At 42.3% G+C, this 17,661-nt stretch overlaps 1 protein-coding gene across 3 annotated transcripts in view; it reads right to left on the bottom strand.

Annotated features, from left to right (window-relative positions):
- LYN (LYN proto-oncogene, Src family tyrosine kinase) overlaps window positions 1–17,661 on the bottom strand; it is a 112,907-nt gene that overhangs the window by 50,954 nt on the left and 44,292 nt on the right. For 2 of the 3 annotated variants that reach the window (XM_087420553.1, XM_087420555.1), the window contains exons 2-8: window positions 9,248–9,384; window positions 6,117–6,162; window positions 4,906–5,011; window positions 3,344–3,442; window positions 3,121–3,224; window positions 2,246–2,395; window positions 987–1,139 (exon numbers count right to left, since the gene is read on the bottom strand). In XM_087420553.1, coding sequence (XP_087276679.1) covers window positions 987–1,139; window positions 2,246–2,395; window positions 3,121–3,224; window positions 3,344–3,442; window positions 4,906–5,011; window positions 6,117–6,162; window positions 9,248–9,379 — 790 coding nt within the window. In that variant the 5' untranslated portion in view covers window positions 9,380–9,384. The remainder of the gene's footprint in view (window positions 1–986; window positions 1,140–2,245; window positions 2,396–3,120; window positions 3,225–3,343; window positions 3,443–4,905; window positions 5,012–6,116; window positions 6,163–9,247; window positions 9,385–17,661) is intronic. The other variant, XM_087420554.1, reaches the window with a different exon arrangement.

Genomic DNA, 17,661 nt, shown 5'->3' on the forward strand with positions numbered 1-17,661 from the left:
CTTGGGCTACAGCAGCAACAACAGGAGAACGTGGGCAAAGCTGTGATCTGAGGGGCCAAGATTTTAGAGGACAAACCTCTCCCTCACAGACTGCTGGGTGGGGAAGGGAAATGACACATGGCTGCCACAGGCTGCAAGAGTCTTAGTTTCCTCTGGGCAGGGGCTGGACAGTGTTTGAAATCTGTCTACCCCTTCTTCTCTTCAGAAATCACGTTTGCTCTCACTCACACAAAGCTGGCATAGAAAAAGTGATCCAGTAAAGTGTATATGACCTAACGCATTATCTTTTCCAGAAATTTCCAGAAAACTGCGTTTTCAATTAGAACCATGAAGAGAACACGATGCTCTGTAAAAAAAAATTTTTTTATTCTTATTGCAAAAGTAAAAGAAATTCACATTCACTATAAAAACTTGAGAAAAGACTCATGGGCAAAAAGAATCCTCTGGAGAAAGCCACTGCTATAATTTTGGTCACCTCTTGCCAGCCTGAGAAGGCAGCAGGTAATGATAAGGAGGGACTCATTAATGACAGCACTTTGAACATCTTTAGAAACCTTCCTGGTGTGAAATTGCAATAACTGTGAGGCTCCCTATGAAGCCCACTAGTAAGGATGGTCCTAAACCCAAGTGTAGCTTTCCCTGAGATGGAAGCAAGGTTCCTGCACTTCAATTGCATGTCCAGAGAATCTGATGATGAGAGAATCACGAAAGAGCAGACAGAACAATCAGGATAAATACCCACTGCCCTCCTCCTTATAAACGTTCACTCTGAAAGAGAATTACTAAGTCACAATGAAGAAGAAGAGTCTTATCAAATAATTCTGCAGGCCAGTTCTTGGCATAAGGTGGACAGAGAAAAGCAAAAGAAGTGATGCTTCTGACACAGTTTAGTGTTTGGCTGAGAAAAGTGACAGAAATTAGCTGGAGCCCTTACTTCTCCTGTTAGCCCCCCAGAGTGGACTTGGGCTCCAGAGCCACACACTCACCCATCCAGACTTCCCCGAACTGCCCAGCACCGAGCCTCTTCACCAGCTTGATGGACTCCCGCGGGATCTCCCAGGCATCTTTATCCCACGGCTTCTGCGGTTTGGGACTGATACACGCCTTCTCCAGTCTCCTGCATAGGCCGTCGGACTGTTCTAATTTCAAAGAGAAAATAAAGGTTAAGAAATGTCATGCTTGGTATTTTACCAGTATTTATAGAGAAGTTTCGACTACCAGTCTTATAATTTCCAACTTGTCAAAGTCTACGAACCTAAAATGCTTATGGGGTATCTTTTGCGTGATCATGACTTTTGAAATTCTTAAATGAAAGATAATTTAAGACATACTTGATTTTATTCATTAATACTGTTAACCTATAAAAACAAAAACAACAAACAACAGATAAACAAAGGCTGACAGGTTGTCATACTTCATAAAATGTAGTTTCAGATTACTGAGCCCACGATAAGTGCCTCAGGGCACAACGGTGGGGCCTTGGCCATGTCACCAGGGGGCTCCTGGCCCCAGAACAGGGCCAGAGCGCCACCAGCACTCAACACGTATGCCAGACAAATAAATGAATGGGGATGATGGAGGGAGGGAGGGAGGATTCTACAAAATCTGGTGTACCTTGCTCTCTCCATATTTTGAGACCTAAGCAAATTTTATAATGTGTATTCCTTAGAGCAGGTTGTAGAAATAAGCAGTAACAACAGCTGCCCACTACGACTGACTTTGGTTCATTCACACTGGGAATGAACTTAAAGGCTGGTCACAGGTACAGCTTAACACGGCTTGAGAGCGCATTAGAGACGGAGGACCACTGACTTGCCACTTCTAAATATTTTGTTGTTATTTCCGTTTTTTTTTACCAAGAGTATGTATTTCTTTTACAAATACATACACATATACACAAAGACACAGATCTGCAAATCTGCATTCCTATTCCAGATAAAGATAAGTTGTAAAAACACACACTATGCAAAAATAACATTCATTTTTCTCTTCATAATTTTGGAACACTAACTGTCAAACAGCATGGACTAGGTAGGAAAGACTGAGATAATTATTCACAAAGATTAAATCTAACTTTGAATGTATATTTAATTGTAGATTAATTTAGAATCAATTCTAGAAGATGATCCTCCAACTTTATACAAAGAAATATGATGCATAAAAATTTTAATATAAGAGTGTCTGACACCATATACTTACCATAATAAACATATTTTGTCTTGTCGGACCTTCAGTTTTTACTTACTTTGGTAATGCTTAATCATGTCACTGATACAGGCAAAAGTAATTCGTGGAGAGATGTAATAACCGCCATTGTCCAGACTCCTAATTTTGTAGTGCTTAATGACATCACCGTGCACAGGGTCATAGTCTCTGACAGACAGAGAGAAACTTCCTGTAAGGGAACAAGAGCAAGATTACACTTATATTTTATAAATAAGATCTGTATTACACAACGGTGTGGTACACGTTTTGCCATAAAAATATGTAAAACATAAATTATGTATATAGTGTATAATTTTAAAAGTCCTATAAAAAGTCTACTTGACAAATGAAGCTAGCATTTGTTTGCTATGAAGCTTACAACATGCCATTTTCCTTCTTCATGATAGCTTTTTTATTTTTCGCTGAATTGAAAGGTTATTCTGATTTTCATTCTCTTAAAATTTCAAGATTTACTGTAAACAATAATGTAAGAGGCTCAGGAAACATAAAGCGTGGTAAGAAATCACCATAATTATTTTGCTTTCTACGTTACTTTCAGTAGCAAACCTAATAATTTGAGTTTGTTATTTGTTATCAAACTATAAAACTTCCACTACCAGAACGTAATATACCTTTTTAAAAAGAATTCTAGAACAGTTTCTAAGAATGATTTCCTAAATTGTTTTATAAGAGGCCTTCAGCCACTTCCTACCTTTTTTTTTGGTGAGGAAGATTAGCCCTGAGCTAACATCTGTGCCAATCTTCCTCTAATTTGTATGTTGGTCACCACCACAGCATGGCTTGATGAGTGGTATATGTCCGTGCCTGGCATCCGAACCCGCGAACCCCAGGCCACCAAAGCAGAGCATGCGGATCTCTAACCACTACGCCACCAGGCCGGCCTCCACTTCTTACCTTTTAATGTTTCACTTTCTCTGATGAGAAAAGCTCCAGCACTGTTCCCGGGTGCCAGCAGCTGCCTCTCTGCGTCTTTCCTGGTTATATCCTTGAAAAACCACCTGAGGAGACATTGTAACATTTCACGGGTGTTATGCTCCAGGGAAGGAAAAGATAAAAATGAACAAGAAATTCAATGCAGCAAAGAAAACCATCAAGATGACAACATGCAAGGACTCACTCTTCTGTTTCCAAAGTGTTGACTTTGGCGACGTAGTTGCTAGGGATGAAGCCTTCTCTCTTTGTGGAAAGGGACTTGGCTCTCCACCATTCTCCATGCCTGGAACAGAAACACACATCAGAAAGTGTTTGTGTCCAATGACTCAAGAAATACAATAGCAATTGTCTTAAGATGTTTGGTTTTTTTGTGAGGGGGAGGGTGGGGAAGATCCCTGGAACCCAGAATCCAGTGGGAAAATTCACTCCCCTTGCTGAAACAAAAATATGTTTAGAGCCTGAAGCAAAGGAAAACAGCCTCACAACTGAAATGTGGGTCACTGTGCTCAGGGCTACACAAACAAGAGTTGGTGAAAATGGCTCCCACCTTGCAGAAGCAAAATGTTTGTAACTTCCCCCAGGTTATCTAAGACATGCCTTAGGGTCCTGATATAAATGGGAGCCAAGGGAATAATGATCCAAAATTCCCGTGTTATAAACGCCTTTGTTAAAACATCTAGTTTCCATAGATGGACACCATGGAAAAAAGAAATAGAAAACCATAAAATAATTCCAAGCAGGTAGGCCTCATCACCACGTTCTTGCCCTCAGCATGGAGCCAGGAGGAGGCTAGGGCCAGTGAAGGAGGCAGGAATGGATGGGCCCTACGAACCTCAACTATGTTCCCCGCCAAATTCTCACATGCAGATGGGATCCTTGTCTGTATGCATACACATGTAATCCTCATGTCAACCCCATGACATGTATTGTTGTTCCCATTTTATAAGCAAAGAAACTAAGGTACAGAGTTGAAGTGACTTGTCAAGGTCACACAGCTATCAAGTGGCAGGGCCAGAATTAGGCCCAAGTTCACGGTCAACCAGTAAGCCAGTAAGTGACAACTGCTCTCAACCACTTAACGCCTTAAACTTAATAAGGGGTCTCCCTCCTCTAACCCTTGTTGACAGGCCAGGGTGACAATGCATGTGAGATTAGTAGGGAAAGCAAGCTAGAACTAAGACACTTGGAGTTCCTTATTCTCGGTACTGTCCTGAGCCCCTAGGGTCACAGGTCTGTGAGTCAGCATGCAGGGGTCAGGAAACGAGGATGTTCCAGTGTCTTCACAGAAGTGTCACAGAAGTGCCACACTGCTGAGCAAGGGCTTTTCCAAGATGACTGCTGCTTCAGCACAGGGTCCTTATAAATCAAACCAAGTTGGGCCCATAAACCCAGTCTGAAATTGAGTAATATAACAAAATAAAAATGGCATTTAAAATAATATGCAAATTCCACACAGACCTGAACTTCTTAAGGTGGCAGAGACAGATAAAGACAGAAACTCGTGTCTGTCTTCAAAGGGAAACCTCCTGGAGAGTGCTCACAGCCAAATCTAAGAGAAAATTCCTTCGGCCCTACTCCTTTCACTCCTAAAGCCCTCCTGGCAGCAAGGAGGCTGGGGCCACATGCCCACCACAAGAGGGGGGTCTGGCTATCACTGTGCTACTGGAAGCAAAATGAGGGGGACAGTGTGCCGGCCTCAGCGCCTGAGGGAAGGAGCAGCAGGCCCAGTGCGCTCGGTGCACTTACTCCTCCAGGACTTTCATCTTCTCTCCCTTCTTGAAAGACAAGTCGTCCGGGTGGATGCCATCATAGGGGTACAAGGCTACCACAATGTCTCCCTGCTCCTCTGGATCTAAAAATGAAGAACGCAAGCAAAGACCTTTAAGAACCCATCAGCAGAAACCTTTTAACACATCCTCATCAGGCCCAAAACAATGAGATGATGGGCTGGAGAGTGGGGCAACTGGAAAGAACGACATGTGCTTCCTCCCTAGTGGGGCTCAGGGCCTACCATGGTCCACAGACAGTAACACGCCGTACACACCGAGTACAGTGTTTGTTATCTCAAATCACACAGACCTACAGCTATATTAGTTCCAACTTTATATTTAAGAAATGATACACCCATGTTCATAGCAGCATTATTGACAATAGCCAAAAGGTGGAAACAACCCAGTGTCTAGTGACAAATGAATGGATAAAGAAAAGGTGGTAGATACATGGAATAGAATATTATTCAGCCTTAAAAAGGAAAGAAATTCTAACACATGCTACAACATGGATGAACCATAAAGACATTATGCTAAGTGAAATAAGTCAGACACAAAAGGACAAATATTTTATGATTCCACTTATATGAGGTTCCTAGAGTAGTCAAACTCATAGAGCCGGGAAGTAGAATGGTGGTGCCAGGGGCTTGGGGAGAGGGATGGGAGTTAGTGTTTAATGGAGACAGAGTTTCAGTTTGGGAAGATGAAAAAGTTCTGGTGATGGATGGGGGTGATGGTTGCACAATAATGTGAATGTGCTTAATGCCACTGAACTGTACATTTAAATATGGTTAAAATAGGGGCCTGCCCGGTGGCACAAGCAGTTAAGTGCACGTGCTCCGCTGAGGCGGCCCGGGGTTCGCCGGTTCGGATCCTGGGCGCGCACCGACACACTGCTTGTCAAGCCACGCTGTGGCGGTGTCCCATATAAAGTGGAGGAAGAGGGGCATGGATGTTAGCCCAGGGCCAGTCTTCCTCAGCAAAAAAAAAAAAAAAAAAAGAGGAGGATTGGCAGATGTTAGCTCAGGGCTGATCTTCCTCACAAAAAAACAAACAGTTAAAATGGTAAATTTTATGTTATGTGTATTTTTCCACAATAATCAAATAAATAAAAACACCCAGGGCAACTACTTTATAGAGTCTCTAACAATAAAGAAAAGAAACTACCACGTTGCTATGAAAACATACCTTTAGTTTGAAACCTCTGTCCTGGTAAAAGCTGAGACTCTGAAACCTAGGAGAGAATATTTGTTATAAAAAAATTTTATGTTTAGCTTTTCTTACTCACATTCATGTTGTAGGTTATATCATTTTTGTAACAGTAGCAAATGAGGTTCAGATTTGCTAATTTATCAAGCCAGAAATAAGAGGCATACAGAGAAAAGATTCTGTAAGCCAGTCTCGGCCTTCATAGCTCAGTGAAATGGCTCTTCCTTCAAAAGGGTCATTTGCTTGCAGTGGCAGGAAATGAACAGGGCTCTAGGCACGGGCTGCTAGAGGCTTACCCAATCATCATTCTCCCTCTGCTTTGATAACAGAACCCTAATATTATTTGGGGTGGCAACTTGCCAAGCTAAATGACTATGCTTCCAGATTCTCTAGCATTCTATACAGATGGGGGCAGGGAGTGTATCTATAAGCAAAACAGTTGTGTGGGCTCTGGGGCCGGCTCTCCTTTTCCCTTGCCCTCTTCTTTCTGTCTAGAAACAGGTGAAGGCTGGAGGCTCAGGAGCCATGGAAACCAGACACCGGGGACAGTAGAGCAAAAGATGCAAGTGGTCTGAGGCCCTGGTGACTTTGTGGAATTGCCACCCCGGTCCAGAACTGCTGATCTCCACATTTCCCAGACTTATTTTAAGAACTGTAGTCGGGACTCTGTCACTAGCAGCTGAGAACAAGTCTTAACCAATCTAGGCTTTCTATGGCTGACCCTGACGCCGGCATGGGGACAGATGGCATCCCTTGTTCTTTTAGTTGGGAGGTGAATTATCAGGAAGGGTCTGGTGGCACAAAGGCCACCTCATTTAACTTCTAAATCAAATTCCTTTTTCTCTTAGTGACCATGGGGAGGATATATAAGACCTCTTGGGCCCCTTTTAAGGAAGGTCCTGCCAGAGGCCTATACCCACAAATCCTGAAACTTTTCTCTTTGATTGAAGTGATTTAATGGAATGGGACCAAAACAGTTTGTACTGAAATTTAAATTTCTGATGAAAGTCAGCCCATAAAATCTCTAATTGTGAGGTTGGTGGAGGGAGATTACTATATTTTCTGGCATCAGAAAATTATGCGTCCGTGTTATCCTTCAATACTTACTTCAAGAAGTTTTATACTGATTTTTTAAATCATTTAGATTTGCATAATTAGGATGTATGCTCAATTTTAAATGATTTAGAGGAAATAATTAGAAGATGAGAAACCAATTAAATCATTTTGAAAGCAGCAAGCTGATTTTCAAATATCAAAGGTCCTTAATTTACAAATGTTTTAATACACTTTTTATAAGACCAAAACAAATATGTGCATTTCAGCTACCATAACTCTTTTTCTTTACACTGTCTTTTCCTTAGAGTGTTGTTGAATTTGCATCAGTTCGGCCTCACTGTCTCATCAGACCCCTCTGTAATCAATGCAGGGTGTGCATTTTGGCACATCTGGCCAGAGAGGAGACTGTTACCTATGGCCATGGAATAAAGCCAAACTAACCGGCTCAGGAAACAGGATCACCGGTGCCCACAAAAGGCACAGACTAACACACTTAACGGTACACAGGAGGGAATGGAAAGATTTCAAACACATTGATTACTTCTGCTTTCTAATTTAATTTTTAACCTCTTTTACTCTTAATAAGAGGAAAAACGGTGTGTAAGTCTGTACTATTTTCCTTTGCTTTTCTAAATAAAGGACATCTTTGTTCATCATTTAAAAAAAAAACAAACAAACTTGGGTTTTAAAGCATATAAAATCGAATATGTGATACCAGGAAAAGCCAGAAACTTTTTATGAGATCTTTGAAGTCTATTATAAGAAAACTATTTGTGACTCCAATTCCTTACATCATTTTATTTTCTATTAATAATATTTATATAATATAATTCTACATCTATACCTATTTATATAATGTGTTTTTAAATATTATATGTATTTATTATCACTAAATTATTAAAGCTATTAACAATATACATTTTGAGTTTCCATAAACAAAATTACTATGTTAATTTACCTATCTAGAAATATCATGTCTGATAATTAACAGCATAATGTATTCACTCTTCATTTCCACTTCTTTGTAAGAAGGCCAATGGTGACTTATCAATTTCAATGACATGAGACTCTGACATACATCATACCTGCAGGATAATGGGGACAGTGGGGGAGAGGGCTGGCAGAAGGGCTTGGTAACAGAACACACTTCTAGAAGGCCAAGGCATTTGAAAACATGTCAGACTAGAGAAACTCTGAAAACTCTTACTAAAGGCATTTGGGCTAACCTGGAATAAGTTGTTTCCAGCTTAAATGATGAGGAATTCCAGAAAAACCAGGCTATGGGAAGATATATATATATATATATATATATATATATATATATAGTATAAGATAGTGAGAGAATATATGGAAAGGATAGAAGATCTGAAATAAAGTGCACTTAAGGTTGTAATTATCCAAAGTCTGCTCCTCTTTTCCATGAAATGTGATAATAGTTCCTCCTTTGCCAAGTATTTCCAAAATGCATCAAATGGCACATCATTCATATAAAATTTCTGGTACAGATATGTGTCCAAGGTTAGGGCACAGTTTTTTAGCTATGTTTTTTCTTAATCTTCTAATTCTCTACAATAAGTCACGACAACTTCAGTATCTGTACTATTCTGAATTGAAGAATGAAAAGATGCGATAAAGTATGATATGCCAAAGGACATATTAGCTATTACTTATTTTAGCTCTGACTTGAATCCAGCATTCCCTTCTGCTTCCAGAGCACTGCACTAATCTCACGACCTGTCCTAATTCACACAAACTCGGCTAGATAGGTAGATCTTTATATATAAAGAGTGGGTCTTTGCTCCAGTAATATGAAAGATGATTTTTCTCCACACATAAGAAGGTGACCAAAGGCCCCTTTAATGGACAATAAGTGGCCTGGTTATCCCTAAAATTTACAAGCTCTTTAAAGGATTGAGTTACGAAGCATATCAAAAATTGAGGCCCAAGTAATTGACGTGATTTTTTGCATGCACATGTTACAGATTTGGTGTTTAAATTACGCAGCCATGCTTTGATCCTGCTGTGGGAATTCTCCCCTGAGACTATCTACTTACTGGCCTTTGCTGTTTATTGGACGTTGGATCTCTCACATAAATAGTTCGGTCAGTATTACGTACTGGTTGAGTCTTCAAATCTATTCCATCGTCATTCAGATTGTCTTTCCTTTTTGATTTTATACATCCCATATTTCCTGTTGGAATATAAAAGCAATGACATTGTTTTACCATTTGAGAACTGGCTTCAAGCCACCAAAAATCCCTCCATTAACGAAGAGTAAAAAGAACGTACTTTTATTCTTTATCGTAGATAGTTTAACACACTCAAATGTGGATACTGTTCACAAACCAGTTTGCTTGTTCATTCATTCATTCAACAACTATTTATTGAGCATCAATTTTATGTCAGCAAGACATAATTCCTGCTCTAAAGATGCTCATCTTCTTGTGGCAAATATGTGTGAATTAAAATTACAGTACAATGTGACCAGTCAATGACAGAGGATGCAGAGGACCTAGGAAAGGACATCTAACTCAGACAAGAGGAAAAGGAAGTGGTCAGGGGAAGTGTCCTGAAGGAAACGCTCTGTGAGTCAACCTGGGAGGGATGTCAGCCAGGTGGTAAAGTCAGTGAGGGGATTCCAGGGAGAAGGAACTTCACACGCAAAGTACTGACCCTGAGAGAACATGGCCCCTTCAGGCAACTAGTCAATCTCACTCCTTCAGAGAACTAGTTCAAGCGGATCCCTTCAGGGAACCACTTCTACAATGTGAAACCCTTTAGTCAGGGAGCAAGTAGGGAAGGCCAGGAGTGGGGCTGGAGGGGGAGGTAAACCTTGGGCGAATGCTCAGGAGTTGTTTATTTTTTTACCCCAAAGACAAATGACACAATGTGCAAGGCAAAGCGAAGGGGCTCAAGGAGTCAAAGGCAAGCATGACTGAGAGCTAGAATGCATAGAAGGCTGCTCCAGGTGAGTGTGGCTCTAGGCCTGGGAAAATGGTGGTGGCCTTCACCAAGGCTGGAAATAAAAGAGAAGACCCAGGAATGGGAGAAAAGATGCTTGTAGGAACATCCAAATGATCAAATCCAATAGGCTTCCCAGTAAGACAAGTGAGTGTGGAAACCAGGAGAGATGGCGGAGCCAGAGACACAAATGATGGCATCACACTCCACGACTGTGCGTAAGATTTCGGAGGCAGAACGTGGACAGAAGGGGCTTATGCTTCACCAGTGCAGAATGACATAACCCTGCTTCTAAAGGCTAAACTCTTTGATTCGCTCATTCAGCTAATACTAGGATGTGCAGAGCACCACACAAAGCACGCTGGGGCTAAAAAGATGATTTTAAAAATTGAAATCAGTTATGAATCTTGCCTTACAGTATAGCCTCACGGTCAAATCTACACACTAAAAACAAAGCAAAATCTGTTATGAGCTCCATTAGAAGGCCCTGTAGAGCAGTGGCTCCCACACCTGAAGGAACACCAGAATCATCCAGACTCAACAGAACAGATTCCCTGGACACATTCCAGGAAATTCTCTAGGGGCCCAGTGAGGGCAAGGCAGTCCCATATGATCTGTGTCATTCTGAAGCACCGCTATTTGGGGACCACTGCCTGGACCTTTAGAGGAAGGAGAGATGATTTAGAGCTTGGGGAAGGGGGGTGGTAGGAATTAGGGAAAACGTCCTGAAGAGGAACTGTTCCAAGACATCTCAAGAGCTTGTCTCTAAACTGTCACCCACGCCGCACGGTTTCGCTCCTCAGGCCTCCAGTGAGTCTGCGACCTTCCACTTGTTTATCATTTCATTAGTTGAAGTACAAGCCTCTAAAGGGCAGTCACACCTCTTTCTGAAACTAGCGAGCTGTAGTTCCCAAAATAAAGGGGAAGCAAGTACTTTGATTCAAAACAGCACATTTTTTTCATGTGCTCAAGTTTCTGAAATGGAGATGGGCTTTAAAGTTGATCTGTAAATAAGCGAGATGGGTTTAGAGTTGATCTGTAAATAAACAGGCGGGTTCTTTTTTCACCAGCCCCCACCCCCGACTCCCATTCTCCAAAAAAGCTGTTTAACTGATAAGCCATTAAAATGGTGCTGTCTAAAAGGGGGAACATGGCAACACGGTACTGCAAAAGGCCTCCCAGCCTGGCCTCCTGAGCACACAGAGAGCTCCGGATAGGGGCCCTGCAGGGTACCCCCGACCGCACACCCCGCCCCCACCCCCATCCCACTGACGCGCGCCCCGACCAGACGCCGGCGACCGGGACACAGGAACCCCCCACGCCGGGGACTCCCGCACCGGGCCGCCGGCCAGGTCCTCACCGCTTCCTCCAGGTCTGTCTTCACCTCTCTCTCCCTCTCTCTCCAGTTCTCTCTCTCTCTCTAGCTCTCTCTTTTTTCTAGATCTCTACACAAATGGTACCTCCCCAGACAGGTCTTCACTAACCACCCTATTGAAAACGTCCTCCCTCTGCCCAGCCGTCTTGCTGTACACTCTTACTGTTCTTACTATGACTGACATCCCATTCCATGTTGGCTTATTTATGATCAGCTCCCCAACAGAATGCAAGCAGAGGAGGCAGGCTGCCCACCTGTTTCTTCACCGCAGTTTTCCCAGCACCTAAAACAGTGCCTTTGCAGAGCAGGGGCTCCAAAATATTTAGGGAAAGAATGAAGGGATCAAGCAGCGCTGGCTACGGCACTCAGGGCTTCCCACATGCTCATCAGACCGCTCTTGCTAAAGGGGGCCAAGGAAAAGGAAGGGAGGAGAGATCTGCATCAGTCCTTGTACAAGACACAGAGAGACAGAGACCACTAGGACTAATTTCTAGTTTATAGGAAACACAGAGGTTAGATGAACAAAAATGATCAAATCCATAATGTGCGCTAAAGACAACTAGCCTGGACACTTCAAAAAGTACAGGGGGAGGAGTGAGGGAACAAACTATTCCATATGAAGAGAGACTAAAGAGACACGATGTGTGAGCCTTGAATGAATCCTGGATGGGGGGAGGACACACGGCTGGGAAAATTGGGGAAATCTCAATATGTCTGAACATGATATTCAGAAATTGCTAGGTTTCATTTATTCATTTATTTATTTATGTGAGGAAGACTGGCCCTGAGCTAACATCTGTGCCCATCTTCCTCTATTTTGTATGTGGGATGCCACCACAGCATGGCTTGATGAGTGGTGTAGGTCTGTGCCTGGCATCTGGGCCTGTGAACCCTGGGCCGCTGAAGTGGAGCACACGACGACTGCGCCACTGGGCTGGCCCTGGGTATTGTTAGACTTTATAGGCGTGATGATGGTACTGTGGTCACGCAGGACGATGTCTGCGTCTTAGGAGACACATGCAGAGGTGTGCAGGGATGCAGGCTCACGGTGCCTGCAACTTTCAACACTTCAGCCAAAATGAAAAAGATAACAGGGGGAGGGACAAATGTTGCAAAATGTTAAAATATTAGTCAATTTTAGGTGAGGTCATTCTTTCATTTTTCTTCTGTAGATTTGGAATTTTCAAAATAAAAAGTTGGAGGAGGGAGAAAATAAGAGGATACTATGAACAACTTTATACAAAAAACTTGTTCAAAATGTTAGAAACCCCTGGTGTGTGTGTGTGTGTGTGAAGGCAGGAGATGAGATTAGGAAAGTATTTGCAGGGTGTTATTTATATGTCATGCCAAGCAGTGCAGACTTTATTTCAGCAGGGATGGAAAGTTTTTTTAACCAGGGAAATGACATGAAAGATCTCTACTTCCGAGAGAGAATTCTGTAGGAAGGGAGGAGGGAGAAGAGAGCTGGAGTGCGGAAATCCGAGACCAGCCCTCTGAAGAGGTCCAGACAAAGAGATGACGGCGACTGTCCCAGGGCAGTGGCCGTGGGAAGGAAGAAGGAAGAAAGTGAAAAGCAGGTGGATGTGTGAGGGGTGGTGATAGTCCATCGATTATCATTTATTTATGCTTATTTCACGTTTTCCCCTCCCTCCATTGACATGGATAGTGGAGAACCAAATGTATGTACTGTAGGTGGAAACAATTACAATACTACCCCGAATGGAGTTACTGTCCCTTCTGGTCCTGCAGTTCAGACACGTTCCAGCACAAAAGGAAGAGCTCCTTCTTGTGACGTGGGAATGAACAACTCGAACTCACACCAGGTCTTGCAATTCCCTATGCTGTGTGAAGGTACCAGAAAAGTAGAAAATACAATGCACCCCCAACAAAAACTGAGGAAGTGGTTACATGTTTGCAAGTGATATGAGCTACACATTATAATGATTGACACCTTAGTATTTTTTTTCTTTTTTTTTTTCTGGTGAGGAAGATTAGCCCTGAGCTAACATCCACTGCCAATCCTCCTCTTTTTGCTGAGGAAGATTGGCCCTGAGCTAACATCTTCGCCAATCTTCCTGTACTTTATATGTGGGATGCCTGCCACAGCATGGCTTGATAAGCGGTGTGTAGGTCCAAGCCCGGGATCCGAACCTGCGAACCCTGGGCTGCTGAAGCAGAGCACGAAAACTTAATCACTATGCCACTGGGCCAGCCCTTACAATGATTGACCCCTTAGCATTTTTTAATCAAACATTTATAATTTTCTAAGCACCTCATTTAATCCTTGAAGAAACCCTATGACCCAGGTATCATTAATCCCACATTTCAGAGGAGTAAACTGAGGCTGAGAGGTTAAATGACCAAATCCCCAAAGTCACAACACTAGTGAATGGTGGCACTGGGATTCACACACAGCTTTAGCCAAATCTAACCTGAAGTCTGTGCTATTACATTTTGCCATACAATGGCTACTTTGAAACTTGTGTTTTATCTACTTAGTAATGATGAGATTATTTTTGTAGCCTGCTTCTTTCTCAAAAGAATTTGGAATACTTTAACAAAAGAGACAATAATGAGGTTAATAAAATGAAAACAGAAAACTCCAGCCAAGGAAAAGAGGAAAATGCAAATGTGGTAAGATGGTGGCTAACAGATTTGCCGTAGCAGGTTTCCTGGCAGGAAGACCAGGGGGCAGCGTGAGTCACCTCGCTGTCACTGCACAGTCACAGCGCTTTCAACAGGGGAAGAGGAAGTAGACCACGCTCTTCACGGGAAAGCCAGTCCCCAGCCAGGAGTCTAAGGTTTCTTATGATGGACTTTATGTAAAGTGCTGCGGATGACGTAGTTGGCAAAGTCTTCGATTTTTTTTTAGCAGTAAATGAAGGCATATTTTATATGGGGAGACTTTGGGTTAGTAATAATAATAACTGAGGGTTTGACATGCAAATTCAGCTCTGAGATGTTCATCACACAAGCTCAACTAGATGGTCTACAGAGACACAAATAGCTGGGCAACCCTTTGCTCACAAAGGGACATCCACCAACACATCCAGAAAATGGGAGGCTGATGACTTTTCTTTCCAGAAATTTCTTTCATTGGAAAAAATATCCACTGGGGTGGCTCATCCTCATTCAAGGGCCTTAGAATACTAAAATCCTTTAGGAAAAAAACAAAAACAAAAAACCAGACTCTTGGGTAAAAGACTAATTATGACTCTTTGTTTATCATCCTGCTGCCTTTGGTAAGATCTAATAATGCCTTACAATTGATTATCCATCTCCTCAACAAAGAGGCAACTGTCCACTTGGAATTCCACTTCTGGGGGATTTGTTCTTTTTTTGTTTTCACCAGCTTTATTGAGATATAATTGACATATAACATTGTGTAAGTTTAAGGTATACAATGTGATGCTGTGGTATATGTATATATCTCGAAATGATTACCACAAGAAGGTTAGTTAACACATCTATCACTTCACATAGTTATCAGGTTTTGGTTTGTTTGTTTTTATGGTGAGAACTTTTAGAGGATTTCTTTTTTTAGACACACTTGCACAGGGGCACAAGGATTTCCCCATCAATAAAGGATGGTTCATTAAATCAGGTCAAACTGACATATTATGAGGGTGGGGTGGGCTAAAAAGAGAGATGGGCATAATTTGGACATTCTTGACCACCAATCATTAATGACTGAAAAAGTTTTATATATATCAATCAATTTATATCTCTTAAAAATTCCTAAGGAAGATACTACAATTTGCAAAATATTTTCGAGTCAAGACTGTGCAGTTAGATTGCTGAACTCAAATCTTGGGTCCATCAATTATTAGCTGTGTGATTTGGGGCAAGTTGCCTAACCTCTCTGTAACTCAGTTTCATTCTGGAAAATAGACATAACCTTATCTCGCTCATTAGGTTGTTTTGAGGATTAAATGAGTTAAATTAGTTAATATTTGTAAAGTGCTTAGAAGAGTACTAAAAACAGCACACAGTAAGAGCTATATACATGTTTGTCAAATACAGAAATGCGGTCCAAATGCCAGTTTTTCCTCCAACACTGGAGGAGAAACAACTCCATGATGAGATGCACAAGGACACCCTGCCCCTCCCCAAAGAGGGAGGAGTAGAAACACATCTCCCACCTCAGCCTCAGGCTGGCACTTGGGCTACCTGTACTGTATAAATGGACATTTTCTCCCCGCCCCTTTTGGGCAAGGTACCCTATATGCCACGTCACTCTGCTGGGCACTTCTGTATTGCATGATGACCTGAATGCAGATGTATGTGTTACTCTGTAGTTAAGGAGTGGGGAGAGAAATGGTGCCATGAAAGAGGTTCCTGAGTTTGGATAGAACATACATTTTGGGTAATATTTTGTTTTTCATCATAGGTTTCATAAGTGTAAAAGGTATTCCATCATAGATATTACATTTCGATCTGAAGTCTATACAAATTCACCTCCTTGTCTGCCACATGAAGGTTTTAAAATCACTAATTTCTCATGTCATCAGAGCTTAGAGAAATCAAAAATAGGAAATTGGCTGCTGCTCCCCCCCCATGAAATCTGAATCCATGTTTTAACAACTATTTCACACAACCCTAGATCTTAAAATTTAAAAACAAAGTTACTAGAATGTAACCCCTCAGAACCTAAATTTCTTGCCTTTACAAAGAGCTACAAAAGAAACTGTGTTGGTACCATGTTTTGTTTTTATTATGACTCATGCATTTTCTGCCTTTATTCCAGCAGCCACCAAAAAAAAAATAAAAACTTTTTTTTTTTTTTAATTCACCACAAACTGAATGCTTGCATTTGCATTGAGTTTTCCCAGCAACAGTGAATTTCTCATCCAGAGGCTCAGCGGGAGCTCCGAAGTCTTCCTCCTTTCACTGACCTGTTCTTGCCTGACTTGGCAATATCAGGGGTCATTCTGGAGTAACCAGAAATGTCTATGGTGGTAGGAGAACAAGGAGGTAGGGGAGAAAAGGGAAGAGCGTGTCATGGCCTCCTCTGTGCCTGGCATTGCACACACAGGAAAGCAAAGCCCAGAGATGCACTGGTGCCAGGTTATCAAAAGTCTTCGGTAAAACTGGAACTTGGCCCTTCGCTTCAAAGCTGCCCTTCTTTACCCATCCAAGGCCTTGCTGCCTGTCTGTGGAGGGAGCTCCAACTCCACAAGAGTTTTCTGAATCAGGGAGCTTAGAAAGACAAGAGAAAGAGAAAGGAAGCCCCAAGGACACAGAGATGGGTGGTAAAGAGCCCAAACAAAAGTGATCTTGAGCTTCAAAAGTAGGTCAAGTCTGGTTCAAGGATCATTCATAGGAATCCATCCCTAAACTGACGCCCTCCGGCTCCCACACGTGCCTTCCAGTGCCGGTTATTTAACTCAAGAGATGGACTCTGCCCGCCCAAACAGAACCCTTTAGACACCGTTTCATTGTTTCCCTTCTTCCTTTACCTTAGAGACTTTTTCAGAGAAGCAAAGTGTACGGAGGAGTTGCCAAGTTTTCGCCAAACTACCTGTCCGAGAGAAAGGGGGTCAGGGAGCCCCAGGCCGTGGAAGAGGAGAGAGCGCCAGAACACAACTCCACATCAACTCCAGCAATTCCTAACTTAAGTACTTGTCTTTTCTTTTGTCAATTTTCCTAAATTCCTTTTGAAAGAGATAGAATTGAAAAGGGTGTAGCCAGACTCTTTTTACTTAGGCAACAAAGATTTTTCTTCTTATATACCCTGGCAATCATTTTCAAACATTCTCGACATTTTGCCTCTATACAATCTCTCAGAAAGCCATGCTGACACAGCTGGTAAGCTGGTAACCAGGTCTGCCTGGCACCAGAGCCTGACTTTCTTATTTGACCAGCCTCTAAAATAAGGCCCTCCCTAAGGTTTAGATACCGCCTGTAACAGGAACAGTGTCTGGGGGTGATGAAGGCAGCGTCGTTTCGGTATTTGGTAATCTCTAGCTCCTAGGTCTCCTCTGGGTTCCATATCAAGAGCAAGTCCTTGCCAACTCAGACCACAGAGCCGCTGTGTGGTATGGGTATCACCTCCAGTTTGTTTTATGGCTATCATCTACAGTCTGTGACTAAGGCTGAGGCATCAAGCTCCCCATAGAAGGAAGGGGGATG

Source organism: Ceratotherium simum, chromosome 31, assembly GCF_057802395.1.
Source record: "Ceratotherium simum simum isolate JZ-2026a chromosome 31, ASM5780239v1, whole genome shotgun sequence".
In the NCBI taxonomy this organism is placed as follows: domain Eukaryota; kingdom Metazoa; phylum Chordata; class Mammalia; order Perissodactyla; family Rhinocerotidae; genus Ceratotherium; species Ceratotherium simum.